The sequence below is a fragment of the Equus caballus genome, chromosome 28 (genome assembly GCF_041296265.1).
Source record: "Equus caballus isolate H_3958 breed thoroughbred chromosome 28, TB-T2T, whole genome shotgun sequence".
Taxonomy (NCBI): domain Eukaryota; kingdom Metazoa; phylum Chordata; class Mammalia; order Perissodactyla; family Equidae; genus Equus; species Equus caballus.
This window is the reverse complement of record NC_091711.1, coordinates 32,642,763-32,662,530: the sequence shown is the minus strand read 5'-3', so window position 1 is coordinate 32,662,530 and position 19,768 is coordinate 32,642,763. Positions and strand designations below refer to the sequence as shown.

Here is a 19,768-nt window from a genome sequence, read left to right as displayed (position 1 = left end):
CAAAAAAGACTTTTCATAAACTTTTACGTAAGTCAGGGCTTAATTTCTGAGGAATAAGACCAGGAACGAAGAGGAGGCTTCCCTGCCTGAGATGGCGGGCAGCCACAGAGCCGGGAGGAGAGGCGTTGGAGCAGGACGCCCACCACCGCTGCCCGGAGCCTCAGCAGCCTGCCCTGCTGGCTTTGTAAAAATGCCAAAGGCGGCAGGCTTTAGAACAGACCCTTATTTTTTTTTCTTAGAAACTTTATTTGGCAAAACGATCATTACACCAGGATCAACAGCCCTGACTCTGCTGTGCTGGCGTCCCGTCCATCTTGAGGGGTCTTAGAGAAGATCAGACAAGGTAAGAGAGGGGAAGGGTTGTGCATGTGTAACAGATGAGCGGAGTTAGTGATAGTAATAGGAACGGCTTCATTCATTGATTACTTGCTAGGTGCAAGGTCTGTGCTAAAGCCCTAAGTTATGATCTAATAATCAATAATTTCTGATGTAGGTAGCAGCATTACTTTCATTTTACAGGTGGGGAAACTGAGGCTTAATGAGAGACTTTTTTCGAGGGTCATACAGCCAGTAAGTAGCAGAGTGGGGATTTAACCCCAGGCTGATTTGACTCCACAGCAAACCCTGATCTACTCCTTTTATTCTATCCTTAAATTCTAATCCTAGCTTGGAAATATACATCTAACTATACATACATATATATATAAGCATAAATATACACATGGTGTCATTTTAAAGAGCACAATGCATTTTCTAAGATTACTTAACAGTATTTTTTCAATGCCTATTGTTGAACTTTCTACATGTCTTACGAGCTTTATGACACTCATGTCACTGAACTCAGAATAGCAGCCACAATAATAGATGTTAATAACAGCTAGTGTATTGTTAGTGCATGTGAGGTGCAAGGCATTGTTCTAAGGCAAGTGCTTTCCACTTATAACTTGTACTAACCTTACCAGGTAGTTACTATTATTATCTCCATTTTATAGATGAGGGAAGTGGAGGCCTAGAGAGATGTAGTAACTTGCCCAAGGTCACACATTTTGCAAAGGGAGGAGCGGATGGAAGAGAACTTTTTGAAGGTAGGGAGTTTTCTGTTTCTTGATATGGAACTGATTTCAGGTATGTAGGAAACCTTAAGAGATTGGTTTTCAAAGTGTGGGCCTTGAATCAGCAGTGTTGGCAACCTAGGGACTTGTTAGGAATGTAAATTGTCAGAGACCACCCCAGGCCTACTGTCACAGAAACTCTGCAGGTGGGGCCACAATCTGGCATGTGCCTAAGAGATGCCCTGTGATGAGGGCATATGCCAAGCAAAGGGGCACATGCCACCAGGCCTGCACCATCAGCTTGCTGCAGTGCAGCAGGGATGCTGGCAGAGGAGCAGAGGAAACTTTCAAAGGGCCACTTACTTTTGTCGCACTGAGGTCCATATTTATTGGGATCTGAGCAGAACTGACACTGGGATCCTTGGAAGCCATCCTGGCAAATGCATGTCCCATTGCCACCAATGCCGTCCACACACTGCAGGCAAAGGCAGGCCCAACGGGCTGTTAGGACAGCACACACCCGTAAAGGAGTCCCTGATGGGTTCGTTTCATGGCCTGACTTCTTTGAACTCAGATCCTGTCCTGCCTGAAACGACCCTTTGGGACTCCTCACAGAAAGTGGAGTTATGTTGGTATCAGATAGGGAGCTAAAATGTGACAAATTTGGGAGTCTTGAGCCAGGATTTAGAACTTTAAGGGAGGTCATTCAAGCGTGGGGGGTCACAATGGTGAACTGGGACCTCCAAACAATGGTTAAGGGATGGCATGATAAGCCACCCACCTTCAGATTGAAGGCTGGCCTTCCTCTCCAGATTTTCGTCCGCTTGGACACCACTGTGTTTCCCACTTTGGGGGTGAGCATTTTACCTGCCGTCTCCCCAGCGGTCTCCAGGTTGGATTTGTATTGACCGCCCGGCTATAGTAGTTGATGGGTACCAGCCTGGTCCTATTCTCCTCATCTGCCTGGTGCTGTCCCCAGTGTGGCTGCACAGTTTTCCTTCCCCTTGAAAGAGGTATATTTCTAGATGTGGTTTCTTAAATGCACAAATCTATAATTTTCCCATATGAACCACACATACTTTTACCTTCATTTGTTTAGCTCCAGCCTTCAAGCTGGATGAGTTTGGGCCTTTATAGTTCACTAGGTTTTGCAGATGGGTTAAATAAAGCAATCCCTGGAAAGCGCTATTTTTTTTTTTTTCCAAGTATCATAAAATCTTAACCGTGGGAGAAATCTTGGGGATCAATGCAGGCCAGCTCTGCTCTCTCCCACAGGAGAGTGGGTCCAGAGAGCCTTGCTGACTTGCCCAAGGTCACGCTGTCAGCAGCAGGAAAGCAGAGACTAGAAGCGACATCATGGACCTCCTCCCTCCCCACCCCTGTCCCGGCCAAGATTCCTCCTACTGCTGACACCTGTTATTTCAGTAACTGATCTGTTTCTTTTACTTCCTGGGAATAGTTGGCTGGCATTGTATCGCTTCTTGGCTTAGTGGTTTTAAAAATCATCTTTCGACTTGACTTAAGACAGGTCAACCTCAGTATCCATGAAAAAGTGTGCATCAAAGATTGTCCTCGTCACCTGTCCGTTCCCCGAGCATGGATTCGAGAAGCCTCCTGGACACTGGTTGCAGTCGGGCCCGTAGAAGCCTTTGCAGCATTTTGGTATCTGAGAAACAAAATATGTGTTGCCTTTGAAACCCCAAGCAGAGTGCCAATTCCTCAAAGGAGATCTATTTTAATTTCCACTATTATCATAAACACCATTAGTGCCCCCAATGAGCTTTTTCTTTTGAAGATGTGGCATGGCTGGTGCTCAGCCATCTGTTCACCACCAATCTACTGAGGGGTGACCTTGGGGGCCAGCCTGGCTCAGGCCCCATGGGAACAAGACAGATGAAAACTTGTGCCCATAGAACCTATGTTCTATCCAGTCAGGGAAGAGACAGTAAATTTAAAAAAAAAGAAGAAAGGAATTTCAGAGAGTAGTAAGTGCTGGGAAAACAAAGTTGCATCATGAAGTGGAGGCAAGTAGGGGCAGAGGTGGGAGGAGACTGGAGGTCATTGTGGCTTGGCTGGTGTTGGAGGAGGTGACAGTTGAATGGAGACGCGAAAGATAAGCCAGCCCCAAGAAAACCTGGAAGAGCATTACGAGGGAAGGAATGGCAAGTGTGCACACTCTGAGGTAGGAATGAGGGGAAGAGACAGGTCAGAGACATGGCAGAGGGTGGGCCAGGTGAGGGCACCGAGAATGGGCTCCATGTTAAGAGCAACAGGCAACCATGGAAGGGTTGGATGCAGGGAAGGGGGTGACTGGCCTCCGTGTAGAGACTCTGCCCTTCGATTCCCCTGCAGGAAGACATTGCTAAGGCCCCACAGGCAAGCTGTGACCACATAGACCCTGGGGCCTGAGAGTGTGGCCCTGGAGCTGACCGCCTTGTTGGCTTCTGTGTGGGTCTTGGTGCCTGGAAGATGGCCCTGGCTACACACATTCCTCACCTTCACAGTGGCATTACAGTATCTGGCACAGCCACTCTTCAGGCTCCTTGTTCTGCCAGTGTAGACACATTTGTGTGTGAAGAGTGCCTGGAGGAAAGCCAATGAGAAAAAGCATCGCAGTCCACACTGCAAAGTCCTCTGGGCATTGCTCAGTTTCTGCATACACTAGATGTTCTGGTTCCATTTTACGTAAGGAAAGAGCACTAGATCCCACCAGCACACGTGGGTCCCAGTCAGAGCTTAGTCACCCTCTTTAGGCCTGTTTCCTTGTTGGTAGAATACAGGCCAGGGTTTGCACAACCCAGAGCCCATGTATCTTTATTCCACCTCTCATGCCATGGGAGACATTGCTAATGGATCAGGGACCACTTTCCTGTTCATCCTGGATGTGGCTTAGCCTTCCCTTCCAACCTACAGCCAGCCCTAAGCTCCTCCTATATAGAAATTTTGGAGCCAGGAAAGAGTCCATCTCTAATTTGTAGAAGATCCAGCAAACACAATAGCAATAGTCTGAGTTTTTCTCTTAGGAACATGTGTGTGTGTGGGGAGCAGATTTAAGGCACCCTTCCATGCTCTAATCCCTGATGCCCACTCATGATTATCTAGAGCTACCATGTATTGAGAACTAACTAGGGCCAGACGCATTGCTTATATGAGGTCGTCAATCTTCAATCCCATGTGGACATTTTTCATCCCTTTTTTATAGATGAGGAAACTGAGGCCCAGACAGGTTAAAGCACTTTTTCTAAAGAATACTGCCAGTAAGGGGCAGGTCCAGAGAATGGGTCTCACCACCTACTGACTTTAGGATACCACAGGCAAGTCATGCAGTCTCCATGGGCCTCAGCTGCCTAATCTGTGAAATGGGACAACAATGCTGATCTGAAGTTTGTCCTAAACATTCAGCCCCTGGCTCAAATTTTAAGTTAGATGAATGTTGATATCGAGTTTACCCCTTCATCTTTGGCTCTTGCTCAAGAAGAGAGCCATGGGAACTTCACGGGCTATAAAATCCTAAAATATATAGGATCTATATAGAATATAAAGGAATTCTGGGGTCATTGAGGAAGGAACACTCAGTCCTCTTTTTGGATCTCAAAATAATTAACCAAGTGTAGATCAGGGGAGCCTGGGGGGCAGTTTTGGCTCCAACCCATGTGTCTTGTTTCTCTTTTTTTCCTCTTTTCTTCCTCTTTCCTCGGGCTGGGGCAACATAGGATCATGGTTCTGCCATGAACCAGCTGTGTGATCTTGTGCAAGGTGTTTTATGTTTCTTTGCCTTAGTTCCCAGATTACACAGTGGTTATGACGACAATATACCTATCTCATAGATGTGCTGCATAAAACATTTAGAACAATGTCTAGCACACACACAGTGATCACTGGGATGCTAGTCAACACGATTTCCTCTTTTCCCCTCCCTCTCCATACGCCTTGGTCGAGAGCATCCTGAAGGACTCAAGGCTGATGGCGTCATTCAGCAAAATAAATACCTGAACGCCTGTGTCTATTTAATTTTACTGTTTTCCTTTATTAAATGCTTCATAATAGGGTTGCATTAAAGAGCTCATCACCTTCCTCAGTGATCTATTCCAGTGGTTAATGACTCCCGGTTGGGACGTTCTTTCTTAGGACAAACTTATAGGCAGAAATTTCTATCATCAATTTTACCTTAGAACACTTTGCTTTGGCCATTAATAGAGTACCTGGCATATGATCGTGAATTGTTGTACAACTGTCCGTTTTCCTTTTAGAACAGAGATTCTCAAGACAAAAACAAAACAAGACAAAAAAACCCTGTAGCTTATTCATCTGTATGCCCCCAGAACCAGCATTATAATCCTCAATAGATGTGTGTGGAATTCAATCAAACTTGAAAAGGTTTTGATGGTCCTAGTGTCATTTTCTTGACATTTCTTGTATTTCTCTCCAGAGCAATGCTTGGGAAGAGCAAATATGAATGAAGAGTGGCAGAATATGCCATCCCCAAATATGCCACTTTGGCATCAAGATTATTTTGAGCTAAAGGCACTTGAAAAACAGTAGATACAAAAGGGACACTCTGATCTCCTCATTTCTTTCTGAAAACAGGCGATAAACTCCCATGCGAGCCCCTCCCTGTACCAGGAGAAAAGAAGCATCTTGTCACCAGAGACAGCGAGCTGAAGCTAGGAAAGATCTATACAAACAGACCTGATCTTCCCGTAGCTTCCCCATACATTTTAGCTACATTGCCACAGCTGCCTCTCTTTATTTAACCTACTATGTAAACATTTGGGTTTTGTCACTTCTTTGGGTTTTCCTTTTCTTAGGGGGGCTCCCATGTACATGTATATATCTGTGTACTTTTCTTCTGTTAATGTGTCTTATGTCACTTTAATTCTGAGGCTCAGCCGGAGACCCCCTAGAGGGTGGAGGTCAAGTTTGGCCTCCCCTACACAAACACTGGATTTTATTTAAGAGGGAAAAATAGAGAAGGAATGAACCTTGACTGAGTGGCTTCTTGATTTAGGTATCGTGCTTGGGTTTTTATCTATACTAACGCTGCTGCTGCTGTTAGTGTTACTTACAGATGAAGAAAATTAGAGTACGAAGGCTAAGCAACTCACCTAGGGGTAATGAGCAAGGATTCAAACACAGATCTGTGGGTTGTCTTCCTGCCATCCCCCTGATCACAGGCTAAGAGCCAATCTTATATTACCCCAGTAGAATTACTATTTTTTAAGAAGGACAGTAGAAAGGATGAGAAACCACACGAGCGGGGTGGCTTGAGTGACATGTGGCTTCATGAAACTGTGCACTCACTGTGGGCTCAGAGTTCGCAGGACATTTGCTCCAATACACCAGGGAACAGCTCACACAAGTGCCCTGGAAGGAAAGACAGGTGATCAGTACAGGTGGGCCTGTAAGAGAGAGTGGGGACCACCCTGTCTGGCCTGGTGCTTCCTCCCTGTGAAGGGGGTTCCACCAGCCTCACACTCCTGGCCTCTCTCTGACCCGCTCCTGGCTCCTCCCCAGAGAGAAGGAGTGAAGTCCATGCCTGTGGGGCTGGGGAGAAGGAACTGAGCCTGCTCAGAGAAGCTTCTTTCTCTCCCTCTTTCAGAGTCAGACTGGCTACAGGCCTCAGGCTTCTGACTGACTCTACTGTGTAGAGAGGCATCTGCCCCCGAGGGGACACTTCAGTTGTCCACTTGTGCCAGGGACTACTTACTAGCATTGGCCACACACTTAAAGCCTTGTTCTCCAATTAGCTTAGTTGAACATGGACTCCCTGCTTTCTAGTCTCCCATTCTTGCTCCATTGGTTCTGAATTCAGGAGGAAGGAAAGGGGTGTGCCTCTGAATCTCTCCAGATCCATTCTCTGACCTTCTCGACCGGGCTCTGTGCTCCAGCAGGTAGACCCTGAAGGATAGTCTCCCAGCCTCCCTTGCCAGCTTCTGATTGGTCTTTGCCAGCGTGAGGTGCCAGCGGGAGATTGGTGGGTGGGAAGAGAGCAAGGTCAAGGTATTTCTTCCCTGCTCCCTCTCTGCTTGGGCACCATCCCTATAGCTCCTGATGGACATCACTTCTTCCACTCTTCCAGCTCTCACTGGGTTCAGGTAACTCCAACCCCTCCCCCCTTCGACTCTCTGGTCCCGGTGGGAATGGTTGCATGCTATTGCTTCCCTTGGATGCCCCAGCGTAACTCGCTTGTTTCCTCAGCCCTGCCCACCCATCTGTAGCAGCTTCTTTGTTTGAACCATCGGAATAAATTCTGTTTCCTGCATGGACCTTAACTAGTACAGGGAGTTATTAATTAAACTGCTAAACTCCAAACCTACATGCCCAAAGGCAGCTATGGGTTCAGCCTGATGACAACTGAGACTTCTAGAAGGTACCAGCTGCTTCTACTCCTTGCTAGCCCCAAATACTTCGCGGAGAATCATTTGTTCTTCAATAGGTCTAACCAAAACCATCCTAAACCTTGCAGAGAGGATAGATTTGACTTTAACCTGGAGAAAATAGTAAAAGAAGACTCCATTAAGGCAGCTATTGGGAAACTCTTTTTCTTATTGAACCAAAATTCTTTGGGTTGCGGCTCAAACCCACAGCTTGATTCTTTGCTTTGGGGAGATGGAGAACAAGCGTTTGAACAACCTGGAACAGAGCAACCCTACAGCAAGGCAGGCAGGCAGGGCTGCCCTTGTCCCCCCACAGACTTCCTTCCCTGGACTTGAATGGCAGCTGCTCTGGGTGCGGGAGCTCTGAAGGAGTCTGATTATTGACTCCTATCGAGTCTTCTCTGCAGAAGCCCTGTTTTCCTAGTATTTTAACCATCAGGATCAGAGATGAGACTCTTCTCAGCTGGCCTGTTCTGATCTTCATCCCAGTCTAAGCCAGGTGATGCGTCTGCTAATACTTTTTTCAAAGAATGAGTCAAATGTAAATCACAGCCAGAGACTGGCTGGGAGAGTGACTGAATTTCCGCCTCTCTTAAAAGGGGCGCTCAGAACTGCATCAAATCCCCCAGATGGCATGTGACTGGCACGGAGGACCAGTGCCATCACAATAGCCTAAAACATCTCAGAGTCATTACATCCATTAAGAAATCTAGACTCAAAAGAATCAGCCACCATCCTGTGCCAGGTGCTCCACTAGCTACGTCCAGCCTTCACGACAAGAAGAGGGATCAATGAAAGCAAATCTATAAAATGAGGCCCTTTTTCCTTGTTCAGTACCCATCTTCCAAGGATATGGTGAAAACAGTCACTGAAGTAGTGTTGCAGTGTCCTGAAAAGAAAGACCCAGATCTATTATTGCTGCAACTTCAGGGTTACGGTTTCCATGGGAACGGAAAGATCATATGGGCAGTTTTGAAATTTGGGGTGCTCTGAATAAAACTGGCTGAGCCAAAAATGTTTCTATGGAAACAGGAAAGCCCATTTCCTGTACATAAGCTCACGGGCAAACAGACAGTTTGGTATTTGAAAAGAAGCACCAAAAAGTGGTTGAGTGGCCAGGCCAGAGCATCTACCCGAGAAGCAGTGCTATGCTAAGTCCATCTTAGAGAGAGGAAAGCTATGGGCCTGGAGCAGGTGGTCCCAGGTGACAGGGGCAGGGAAGGAAGAGGCAGGAGACTGACGCTACCTCTTCTGGTGTCGTGGGTTGAATAGTGGTCCCCCAAAGTCATGTTCCCCTGAACCTTAGGATGTGATCTTATTTGGAAATTGAGCCTTTGCAGATGTAATTAGTTAAGATGAGATCACACTGGATGAGGCTGCATTCTAAATCTAATGACTGGTGTCCTTACAAGAAGAGAAAGTGACACATAGTAACACATGGGGGAGAAGGCCATGGAAAGACACAGGTAGTGATCAGAGGGATGCGGCTATAAGCCAAGGGATGCAAAGGATCACTGGGAGGCATCAGAAGCTGGGAAGAGGCCAGGAAGGATTTGTCCCTAGAGCCTTCAGAAGGAGCACAGCCCTGCTAATACCTTGATTTCAGACTACTAGCCTCTAGAACTGTGAAAGAGGACATTTCTGCCACTTTAAGCACCTAGTTTGTGGTAATTTGTTGCTGCAGCTCTAGGAAATGAATATCCCTGGGCAGCTTGTATCACTGTGGAAATTCCCCCAGGAACCTTGGTTCACATTTCATGAGCTAGGACCTCAGGCCTACTTGCTTCTTCATGAAGACAGAAACCCCTCTGGAAGGAGGCTCCTGGGGTGCAACTCTCCTTGGCAGCTTCCTCGGAATTGTGATAAGAAGGAACCTTGTCTGCTCTGTGGGGCTCTTCAGGGGGCCCTTATTTGTTTTTCTAGTTTTCTTACCAGTTTCATCTCTCTCTTCGTTTCATCACATTGGTGGTGCAGAATCGGGACGATGGAGGGAGGAATGAGAACTCCAGTCAGTGTGTAAATTCGGCCATTTTTGGCAGCAACCTCAATTTCTTCCATTGCCACACCATTTGCCAGAATCCGTCCCTGGAAAGAAGGATGCCATCTTTCATTCTGTACTGCAGGAGCACCAGCCGTCCCCAGGCAGAGCTGCATGGTGGCGATCTCTCTAAAGAGCCATCAACTTCACCTCACTCTTCATTGAGTGGAAGATTCTATTAGAAGGGCTTGGCTGACAGGGAAAGATGAACCTGTTAAATGAATTCTTGATGGACACCAGGCACGGATGTCCTTGCAGAAATGGTCTTTGCAGGTGCTGGACTGGGCAGGGGGTAAAACGATTCCAGCTCGACAGAATATTTGCTATGAGACCTTGGGCAGGCTGTTTCACCTTTCTCTGGTGAAATGGGGATCTGTTCATTCAAATACATTTATTGACCTTGTATTAGGCTCTGCTTTAGGTGTGGGGGGTACATCAGTGAACAAACCCAGACAGGTCCTGCCCATGTGGTAGGGGAGAGAGTGGAAAATGAACAAGTTAGCAAAGAATTCCAATCTCCACTTTCCCCCCAACTCTGCTCCACTGGCACTATTAATGGCAACTCCATCCTTCTGGTAGCTCAAGTCACAAGCTCGGGAGTCATTCTTGGCTCCCTCGTTCTTCATCCCCTAACCAATCCGTCAGCAAATTCTGCTGGCTCTACCTTCAAAAACCGTCAGAATTCAACCACTTCTTACTGTGTCTCTGCTAACACCCCGGTCTGAGTCACCATCGTTCTTCTCTGGGTTATTGCAATCTTCTCCTCACCAGTCTCCCAAGATGTAGGTCTGACCATATCCTTCCACTGCTCAAAATCCTCCAATGGCTTCTCATCTCATTAAAAGCAAGAGCGTCCATCCTCACTCTGAGTCCTTGGCCACGTGTGACCTGACCCCATCTCTCTTACTCTCTCTTACTGCCTCGACCTCCTCTCCTGCCTCTCTCCCTTTTCTTCCTCTGTTCTAGCCACGGTGACCTTGCTGTTCCTCAACCAGGTCGGGCATGTTCCTTGCTTTGTGCCTTTGCACTTGCTGTGCCCTCTCTCTGGAGTGCTCTCTCACCAGATATTCACACTACTTGTTCTCCCATTCCCTTCAGGTCTTTGCTCACATGTTTTCTTCTCCCTGAGGATTTCTTGGGCACTTTATCTAAAATGTCAACCCATCCCTACTGTCTATTCCCTGTCCTTGCTTTGCTATTTTTTTGTCTTAGCACTTAATTACTCTCTAATATATGATATATTTTACTTATTTAATTTGCTTATTGTCTGTTCTCCTATGTATTAGAATGAAAGTTCTGTGCAACCAGGGACTTTTGTATGTTTTCTCATTGGTCTACCTTCGGGACCTAGAATGGTGTCTGGCATATAGTAGGCACTCTGTAGATATTTGCTGAAAGGATGAATGGTCATCACCATCACCATCAACAATGAGTCAACAGGAGACATAATCTCTATGTTGCCAGACTTGCTGATATTACAACCCCAGGGAATTAGCTGAATAACACTGCCTTCTTTGAGTTTCTTAAATAAGTCGTGCTCCTTCCTACCTCAGGGCCTTTGCACATGCTTTCTCTTCTGCCTGGAACTCTCTTCAACTCATCTCTGCTCAAGTTCACTCTACTCATCCTTTGAAGCTTGGCTAAAGCATCACCCCCTCCTTGAGGACCTCTAGACCCCCAGATTTGCTCAGTCTCCTCCTGTTGTGTGCTCTCACAGTCCTCTTAATTTCCTCTTGGTCGCACTTATTTCAATTGTAATTAAATAATTAATTGGTCATCTAATTAGTTATTTAAAGTCTGTTTTCCTTGCTGGGATGTAAGCCTGGCTTTTTCATAGCTTTTTCCTTGGGATATAGTTCAGATTCTCATACATACAGTTGATCAGCTGATATTTGCTTAAAAAAGCAACAAATGAATAAGTAATTGTGAAGATTTTAAGCCTGTGTGTCAACATAGAGGTAGGGCAAGCTGATGAATAATCGTAAGCAGGGCAAAAATGCACATGAGCAATGATACCCACAATAGAATTTTCACCTACGTTGTCGGTGGTGTTAAACTGTATGATCTGGTTGGCCATGCTCCTAATGTGAGGGGTCGAAATGAGAGTGGCCACTGCAAGCTGCAAAGAGAAGAGAACAACAGACGGAGATGTTTAGAGCAACACACGGAACCTTGCTTTCATAAGGTCCTCACTGGAAAGAATAGCCTGAAAGTTTATGAAATAAATAATGGGAGTTTTGATGTCATGACTTCTTGTGGCTTTGACAATTTCTTTGATAATGGGCGTCTTATTCATGGCTAAGGATATGCTTGGAGCCACAAAGAGCAATTGTCATATATTTTCTAGCACCAAATATCACAATATAAGACTAAGTCAGATATCTTGAAAGCAGGGAAAAATATAGGCCAGGAAAGTGGGGCCAACCTGGGTAAATGGGACAATGTGGTATCTGACGAGTTCCAGAAGCTTCCGAGATCCCTGTAAAGGAATCAAGATACTTCTTTAGTTAATCAAGAAAGTACAGCTGTCCCCCTTCTTGTGGGGACCTCCTCAAATGACTTTGGACACTTAGTCAAGAAAAATAAATGACCCATAACCTCTCTATTGGGACATCCAGGGTGAGAAAAATCCCATTACCCAAATAGTTAACATTCACCAAATTCCTACTCTGTGGCTGGGCCTGTTCTGAAAACATATGCACATCTCATTTAATCTTCCCAACAGCCCTGTGAGGTAGGGGTGACTATTGACTCATTTTATATGTGATAACACTGTGTAGTGAAGACATGTCCAAGGTCCCTAAGCTAACTTGGGATACAAGCCTAAGAATTAGCCCAAGCTCTCAGTCCCTCTGCTCCAGGACCTCTCTGAAAGTCTAAGGCTACGTTCTGGATTTTCTAAGATAGCCTCAGTTTACGATCCACTCTCTCCATAAACAAATGTCTGCTTGTCAGACCACACGCTGGTTATTCAGGAATACAGTGCTTGTTAGGAATATCTGCCCAGGACACCTTCTCCTTCTGTGCTCCCATGATAGGTAGTCATCTTCCCTTCAAAGTCCTTTCCAAGATTTCTCATGCTCCAGAACACTGAAGCAGCGGTGGAGGAAAAAAGAGAGTCTTGGGACTATAAACAGAAGGAGCAGTGCCCATAGGGTGTCCTGGAGAGAGTGTACAGAGTTGAGGAGCACGAGGACCTTTCTCTGAGGGAAGAAGGCGGTGGCAGCGGTGGTCTGCTGCGGATGTCTGCAATCTCCTAGCGGAGTCAGAGCCAGGAGGTACAAGCTTCATAGCCCTTGAATTCTGCTACTTAAGGGGCCCAGCTATGATCACTCTGGCTTGGAAAGGTGAAAGACCACAAATCAAGATCATAATAACCACCAAGATCATTCTAGGCACATATTCCAACAGCATGATGTTCCAGGTGGGAAGAAAGCCCTGCTGAATTTGAGTTCCATTGTCCCAGACTCCTCCCTGCCTGTGCCCTTGGTCCCTACACTAGGGCATTACCTATAAGTAGAGTGATCACATATCCTGGTTTGTCTGATATAACCCTGGTTTACACCTTTTGTCCTGGCAGCCCCATTCACTTTCAGAATTGTCCTGGTGTGGATGATAAATGGTATGGCCACCATATCTATAAGCCAACAGCATTGTGGAGGGCAGGGTTACTAATAAGAATGTTGAAGTTGACCACTTGTTAGCTGGTCCTGGAAGCGATGCTTTCTGCAGCCCTGGTTCTGTTCCTATGTGACCCTGAGCAAGTCACTTTGCCTCTGGGTCTTAACTCCCCTTTACAGCTACTTTATGACAGCCAGAAGTGAGGACTTGCAGGCAGAGCCAATGCTATTATAAGCTTGGATGCTCAGTGGCAGAAGGGGTGAGAAAACGCAGGGACTGCCGGTAAATGTCAGACCAAACTGGACTTCAAACTCCCAGAAGGTAGGGAGTGGGTCTGTCTGGCTTATAAATCGCTGTGTCTCCAGCCAGCATAGTATGGGGCACACAGCAGGCCCTGCATAAACATTGTGCCAATAAATTAAAAGGAGGAGGGCAGGCGGCCTGGGAAGAGCAGTGAGCTGGACCTCAGGAACCTGAGTTCTGATACTGGTTCTGCTCCTGTGTGACCTTGAGCAAGCCACTGAGCTCCTCTAGTCTGTTTCACCTGCAAAATAAAGGGATTGGTATGGACCCATTCCAGCCTCCGATTCTATGAGAAAGGCTTCATCCACTGGATAATCCACTTCTGAAGCCTCAAGAATTAATTGGCGTTGGATCCTTTTTATAAGGAACGGGAGACTGAAAGGGACAAAGCAGTTGATCAGCCTCACTCCCACCCCTGTGTGTGCCTGCTGCCCTGGCTGGCTAGGGGCCATCATTCAGTGAGAATTCAGTCCAGGACGGCTCTGGGCGACAGGACGTGCTTCCAGATGCCATTGTTGAAGAGCCTGTGGTGTAAGCATTCTTTTCTTTATGAGGACACTCACTTCCTCCCCGCCGTTTTAGGTAAAAACAACAACAGCAAACAAGCCTTTTGGTACCCGAGCCACAATGAGAGAGTTTTTCTGACAAATTGTAACTATGACCTTGAACTCTGTAAATTCACCTTCCTTTGTCTTATTTTACTTGCAAGGTATTTGTGAATGGGCAACGGCCAGTCTCTCGCTGGCTTTGCATTTATTTCTGTCTAGTTCAGTGATGAAGCCATAACCCGGGGCTTGTACTCAATGGCTGTGGTCTCTGAGGGGGTGGCACGGTTTCGGGACTGAAAGTTTGCTTCAGGGAGAAACAGAAAGCTACACTGGAAAAGAAACATGGCATTTCAAAGTCAGAATGAGAAACCATTCTTCTAGTGAAACCAGTTTATTTTTCAGTTCATTGGCATAGTCGATGGGGAGTCTGCTGTCTCTGGCTGAGGTTCTTCCCTGAAAATAGAGCTAAAGGACACTATTAAGATGGGTAGAGAGAGAAATAACTTCCCGTTAGTGGAGGAATTTTAACCTACACAGGCTTTGGACCTGAGAAAGAGGCAGAAATGATTGTTCCACTCCTCACCAAGAAATTGAAGTGCAAAAGCAGTTTTTGACTCAGAACAAGGAGATGAATCTTTCTATTCTTTGTGGGCAGAAGGATACTGCCTTTGAGAGAAAGGAGCTTGAGAGCCAGGAGCAGTGCTGTGCTGGTCCATTAGTTCTGCGGGGAGAAAAATAAGCCCTGATTTATAGTGTTGGCCAATTTCTACAGTGTAAATCATCACGGGCTGATTTCAAGCTACCGATGCGATCTCGCTGAATGCAGCTGGGAAGAGGTACACACAATCTATTCCCCAGCGCCTGCGTGAGCCAGCTCCGGCCGGCACCGGAAGGAGTTATGAGGGAGGAGAACTTTCTGAGCAAAGGTGCTTGACAGAAAAGCAGGGAAGTTGATCTTTCTATTCTAGATAAAAGGTTTTGCTTTAATTTTTAAGTGTACCTGATTAGGTGTCTGAGGACTCCTTTATGATTATTAAAAAAAAATCTGAATCAAATTAAAAGCTATGCACGCAGAAAGGCCATATAATCTCAGGATTTTAATACTTCCCAGGGGAGCATTATTACTTTTTGGCTTTAAAATTAAGTATGAGTGTGAGTTCTAAAGAGAGATATAACAGTTTTTCTGTAATAGCTAGGTTTCAGAAAACTTGAGTCTGAATCGTATTTCTAAAACAACATCCTATGTTGAAGACACTGGGCAATCCAGAATTTAAATAGAAACCTGTAGAAAATCCTTTAATATGTTGAATATCTGTTTGCAGGGTAAGAGATTTCCTTCTGATTTATCTCCTCGATACTCATCTTTTTAATACAAAGTTTTCTGAAAGCAAGATATCTTTGTAGACACCTGAAAGTATTCTAGAGAGGGATCTATCCATGTGAAGCTCTAAACGATACAGGCAACAAGTTTCAGGGCTCCAAAAACAGTATGGCCTGGGCCACCTGAGTTAGAAAGTTGGTGCTTACCCAAATGTCTATTTCTGGGTCACATTCTAGTGCCATTAAATCAAAATGCTTGGGGAAAGGTTCTGGAATCTGCCTACTTAATAAGCTCCACAGGTTATTGCTAAGCATACTAAAGTTTGGGAATCACTACCCTAAAAGATCTGGATCCTTCCATTCTGTATAATCCACACTGACCTATGAGGCCATAGGTAGTCTTGTACCATTGCCAAGATGGCGGCATGATTTCAGGGCTCTGGAAGAAAGCTTGTGGCCCTTCATGTAATTCCACCATTTGAAATTCTAATGAAGAAAATTCCATTATTAGCTATCCTTCTCTTCAGTTTAAGGCTGTTATTTCTGGGAGAGAAAACTCTTTAAATGATTTCAGTCATTTACATCCTAGTGTGAAGGAGCCAAAAATCTCCTTTCTAAAAGAGAAAGTGAGAGAATTGAAGGCTATGATATATAAGGCGAGGGTTATCATGGAGAGAGATGAAAGTGATAGAAAGGAAAGGCTGGAGCATCTTAAAATAGCATGTATTCCTTTTAAATTTAGCCTAGACCTGGCCCAGAATGGCCTCGTTTAGTCTTCATTTTCTAGTTCGTAGGGAACTTAAAATATTAATTTTGCCACTGAGAAATATTAGAAAAGTCAGGACAAATCAAAACAACTATTTATACCTGGCTTTGCAAATAAATTTTGTTTCCTGTGCCCTATCTGATTGGCTCGTCATAGCTACTTAGAACTCTATCGAGGAGACTGGAGCCACTTCTGGGCTTGTTCCAGAGAACTGCGATTGATTAATGATGTTTGCCTTGGTTGTGGGAAATAGGTGGTGATATGTGTGTTACTTATTTGCCATCCCTAGTTTAGAAAAAACCTGTATGGACCAAGGTAGTGATGGTGACATGACGCCATCGGAATAAAGAGGACATAATACCTCTGGAGAAAGAAGGAAATCGAGAGTGCCATCCTTCATATTATTCAATGCTTCATTACTTGGAACAAAAATGGTGTATGGTCCATCAACCCCATCTTCATCTAAGGCATGTCCCAAATTGGTTTCCTGCATTTGAGAAATGAAATTTTATATCTGCAGCCTACCCCAGACAAATATTTAAAGTAATTTATCAGCAAGTATTTATAATCAACACCTCTGCTAATTTTACAAAAAAATGAGCATAAAACACTTTTCAGAAATTCATGAAAAATACATACCTCTAACAAAGATCTGAACTTGCTGTACCTTGGCTGTAGCATTGTCATTATGGGTTTCTAAAAAGAGACATTTTGCTTAAAAATTAGTAAAAAAAAAAATAAGTGGTTTAGGAAATAGACATCCTAACATTAAAAGACTGATGACAGAGTTTGTCTGTAAGTGTGGATAGACGTAAAAGGACGAGGTCAACATTATACAAATGTTTCCTGTTGTTATTGAAACAGTAGTTCAGACTTGCATGTTCTGAAATAGTCTTTGGCCATCATCAAATAGGTCAGAGGGAATGAGTTTTATGGAAGCGAGGACCGCCCCTCCTTCCCCATGGTTTGGGTCCTAATACAAATGAAGGACAAGCACATAGTACTGGTGTGCACTTTCTTCTTGGATGTGACCCTCCAGGGAACACAGGAAGATGGATTTGGGTTGAAATCACTTTTACCTGAAATATCTCACCTCAGTGTTGCTCTTAAACGTGGGCGCCATCTTGTCCATGGCTCTGTCGAGGATGTGCAGGAGCCCGTTGGAAGCGACTATGTTCCCCTCTATAATTTTTACCTTCCTTTTGCCTCCATAGAGTTTAAGATTTAGTCGATTGTCCTAAAACACCAAGGGAAAAAAAATTAATGTGGTGTCCTTGAAGGAGTGAGCATTGGATTCGAAATCAGAAGTCCTGAGTCCTTGGGTTCTGCCGTTTATTGGCTGTGTGATCTTGGATAAGTCACTTATCCTAAAATGGGGATGATGTTATCTGCCTGGTTGACTTCACAGGGTTTTCATTAAGATCAAATGAGATAATGTGTGAAATCACTGATGACTATCAAATGCTGAATGTGAATAAAGCATTATAAAGTTCTTCTCCAATGGACTACAAGCTGCAAAAGGGAAAAACTATTCAATTTACTGCAAATCCGTCACCTACTTTAGTGTCTTGCACACAATAAAAAATATTTGTGAAACAAATAATTGAAACTAATTCCTTCTTCCTCCCATGTGGCTCCTACAAGTTACAGACTTGGTAAATATTTGTTGAGTGAATGAATGAATGAATGTCCTTGTGAGAAAGGAAGCCACATCTTCCTCTATCTACCTACCTACCTACTTACCTATCTATATACCTATCATCTACTATCTATCTAACCATCTGTCCGTCCATCCATCCATCCATCCATATATCCACCCACCCACCCACCCATCCATCCATCCATCCATTCTCACACTCACACTGCAACACAACAGTTAAGGATTCAGGCTTTGGAATCAGGCAGACCTTTGAGTTCTGGCTCTGGCACTTACTGCATGACCTCTCAGTTTTCCCATCAGAAAAACCTATTTCACAGCATTGTTGTGAGTCTTATAGAACCTAAATAAAGAATTATCCCAGTACGTTGCTTACAGTAAGTGCTCAATAATCTATCAACTACTGATATTTGGTGAAACACAACAGTACAGGCAATAACCTGCACACACACATTCTGTCCATTAATCACTTGCCCTTCAGCTCAGTAAAGTCACAAAATGAGGTATTTGTGAAAGGAGAGGAGGGAAGTTTTATTTAAAAAACAAAACAGAACTAATGGCATTTGGAGAGATGGAATGTTAAGTTTGAGAGGGTGGATAAACGCCAGCAACCTAAAATAAACAAAATCCGTTTCCTTTTGTAGGAGGAATGCTGATGTGGCTTTGTACTGATGCTTCCAGGAAACAGCTTAACTGCAAATTTGCTCCTTCCTGCTGGCAGTTGAATGATGGTTGCCTTGAAAACTAATTCAGACCAGAGAAAATCAAACACTTCATATCCCCCTTTCCCTTACAGCCCATGCTCCTCCTACCTAACCCTTTCTGACATTGCTCTCTATTTCTTCCTACACAGAAAAGTGCTTTGCCAAACAAGGAATAAGGAAAGAAGTTCTTTGTAACCTTTCACGACCCCCAAACACAAAGAGAGAGATGGCCGTGGGCGTTGCCTCAGTGGACAGTTTTGTTCTGGGAGTGAGAATGGGAGAAATCCTTACCTTATCACTGCGGAAGATTTCCCCTGACTTCCCGGTCAAGGTATAGAATGTGTCTGTGTTATTCATACACTCAGTGTTCATCTGCCCAGCAATTATGTGGAGTTTCACAAAGTACTGAGCAGCTTCATTATCCATCAAGAGTTGTTTCACCTGAGAAAAGAGAGCGGTTCCTTCAGTCTCCGCTGTTTGAAGGAGAAAATGAGGTTTGTGGTTCATGCTATGACTTGTTCAGCGTCAAAGGCATCAAAGCCAGCGCTCCCTCACTCCGCTTTGGGCTCGTTCAGATGCAGATGACTTTCCTGGAGCGCAGCAGCTCTGGGCCAGGCCTTACAGGGAGCAGAAATCTGCAGAGTGGGAGGTGATGCACAGTACATCCTGAGACCATGGGCCTGTGGTCGAGCTCGGAAATGGACATAGTGAGGAGAGCATAGAGCTGGGGCCAGGAGGAGCAAGGAGGGTAGCAGGCACACAGGAATCATCTTTTAAAAAACTTTTTACGTTTAAATTTTATTTTTTTTATATTGAGGTCACATTAGTTTATAATATTACAAAAATTTCAGGTGTACATCCTTATCTTTCGACTTCTGTATAGACTGCGTCGTGTTCACCACCCAAAGTCTCATTGCCAAGGAATCTTGAGCCCAGGAAGCAGAAGGGAATGAAATACAAAGTTACGTGAGAAGAGCGAGTAGAGTGGACTGATGGAGCTTTTGAATAGTAAAATTAAGATTTTTGAAATCCATTGGACCAAATCTAGATTTTGTCAGTATTATATGGTCAATGATCAGTCAACAGAGACATTTTACTAACTCTGTGTAAACTTAATCTGTATGTTAAACAAGAGAGCACGGGCGAGGTGCCTAGCTCAGAGGCATTCAATATTTGCTCGTTCTTTCCAGCAGGAGAGACGTGAGTGCATCTCTGAAGATTAACGACAGATTCATGACGGACAGATGAATGGTGGTGGCATATGAAGGTGAGAGAGTCTGGAACTCACTGGATTTTAATTTAATGCAGCAAAAATTATCATCACAAAACATCTTGGATTAAGATAAACCAATTTTATACAAATCAATATGTCCATTATCTAC

The 19,768-nt window shown here is 44.7% G+C and overlaps 1 protein-coding gene and 1 long non-coding RNA gene across 4 annotated transcripts in view; one reads left to right on the top strand and one right to left on the bottom strand.

Moving 5' to 3' along the window:
- Positions 1-19,768, bottom strand: part of STAB2 (stabilin 2) — a 147,905-nt gene that overhangs the window by 86,039 nt on the left and 42,098 nt on the right. For all 3 annotated transcript variants that reach the window (XR_011433794.1, XM_023631534.2, XM_070254566.1), the window contains exons 12-22: positions 18,678-18,827; positions 17,119-17,262; positions 16,665-16,721; positions 16,387-16,512; positions 11,893-11,946; positions 11,506-11,586; positions 9,362-9,514; positions 6,354-6,416; positions 3,549-3,635; positions 2,632-2,718; positions 1,416-1,527 (exon numbers count right to left, since the gene is read on the bottom strand). Coding sequence is in view for 2 of the 3 variants with exons in the window: in XM_023631534.2 (XP_023487302.2) it covers positions 1,416-1,527; positions 2,632-2,718; positions 3,549-3,635; positions 6,354-6,416; positions 9,362-9,514; positions 11,506-11,586; positions 11,893-11,946; positions 16,387-16,512; positions 16,665-16,721; positions 17,119-17,262; positions 18,678-18,827 (1,114 nt within the window). In the remaining variant the exon portion in view is untranslated. The remainder of the gene's footprint in view (positions 1-1,415; positions 1,528-2,631; positions 2,719-3,548; positions 3,636-6,353; positions 6,417-9,361; positions 9,515-11,505; positions 11,587-11,892; positions 11,947-16,386; positions 16,513-16,664; positions 16,722-17,118; positions 17,263-18,677; positions 18,828-19,768) is intronic.
- Positions 18,596-19,768, top strand: part of LOC138921309 (uncharacterized) — a 33,345-nt gene continuing 32,172 nt past the window's right edge. Inside the window, exons 1-2 of the long non-coding RNA XR_011433797.1 lie at positions 18,596-18,717; positions 19,580-19,653. This is a non-coding gene — a long non-coding RNA (uncharacterized lncRNA). The remainder of the gene's footprint in view (positions 18,718-19,579; positions 19,654-19,768) is intronic.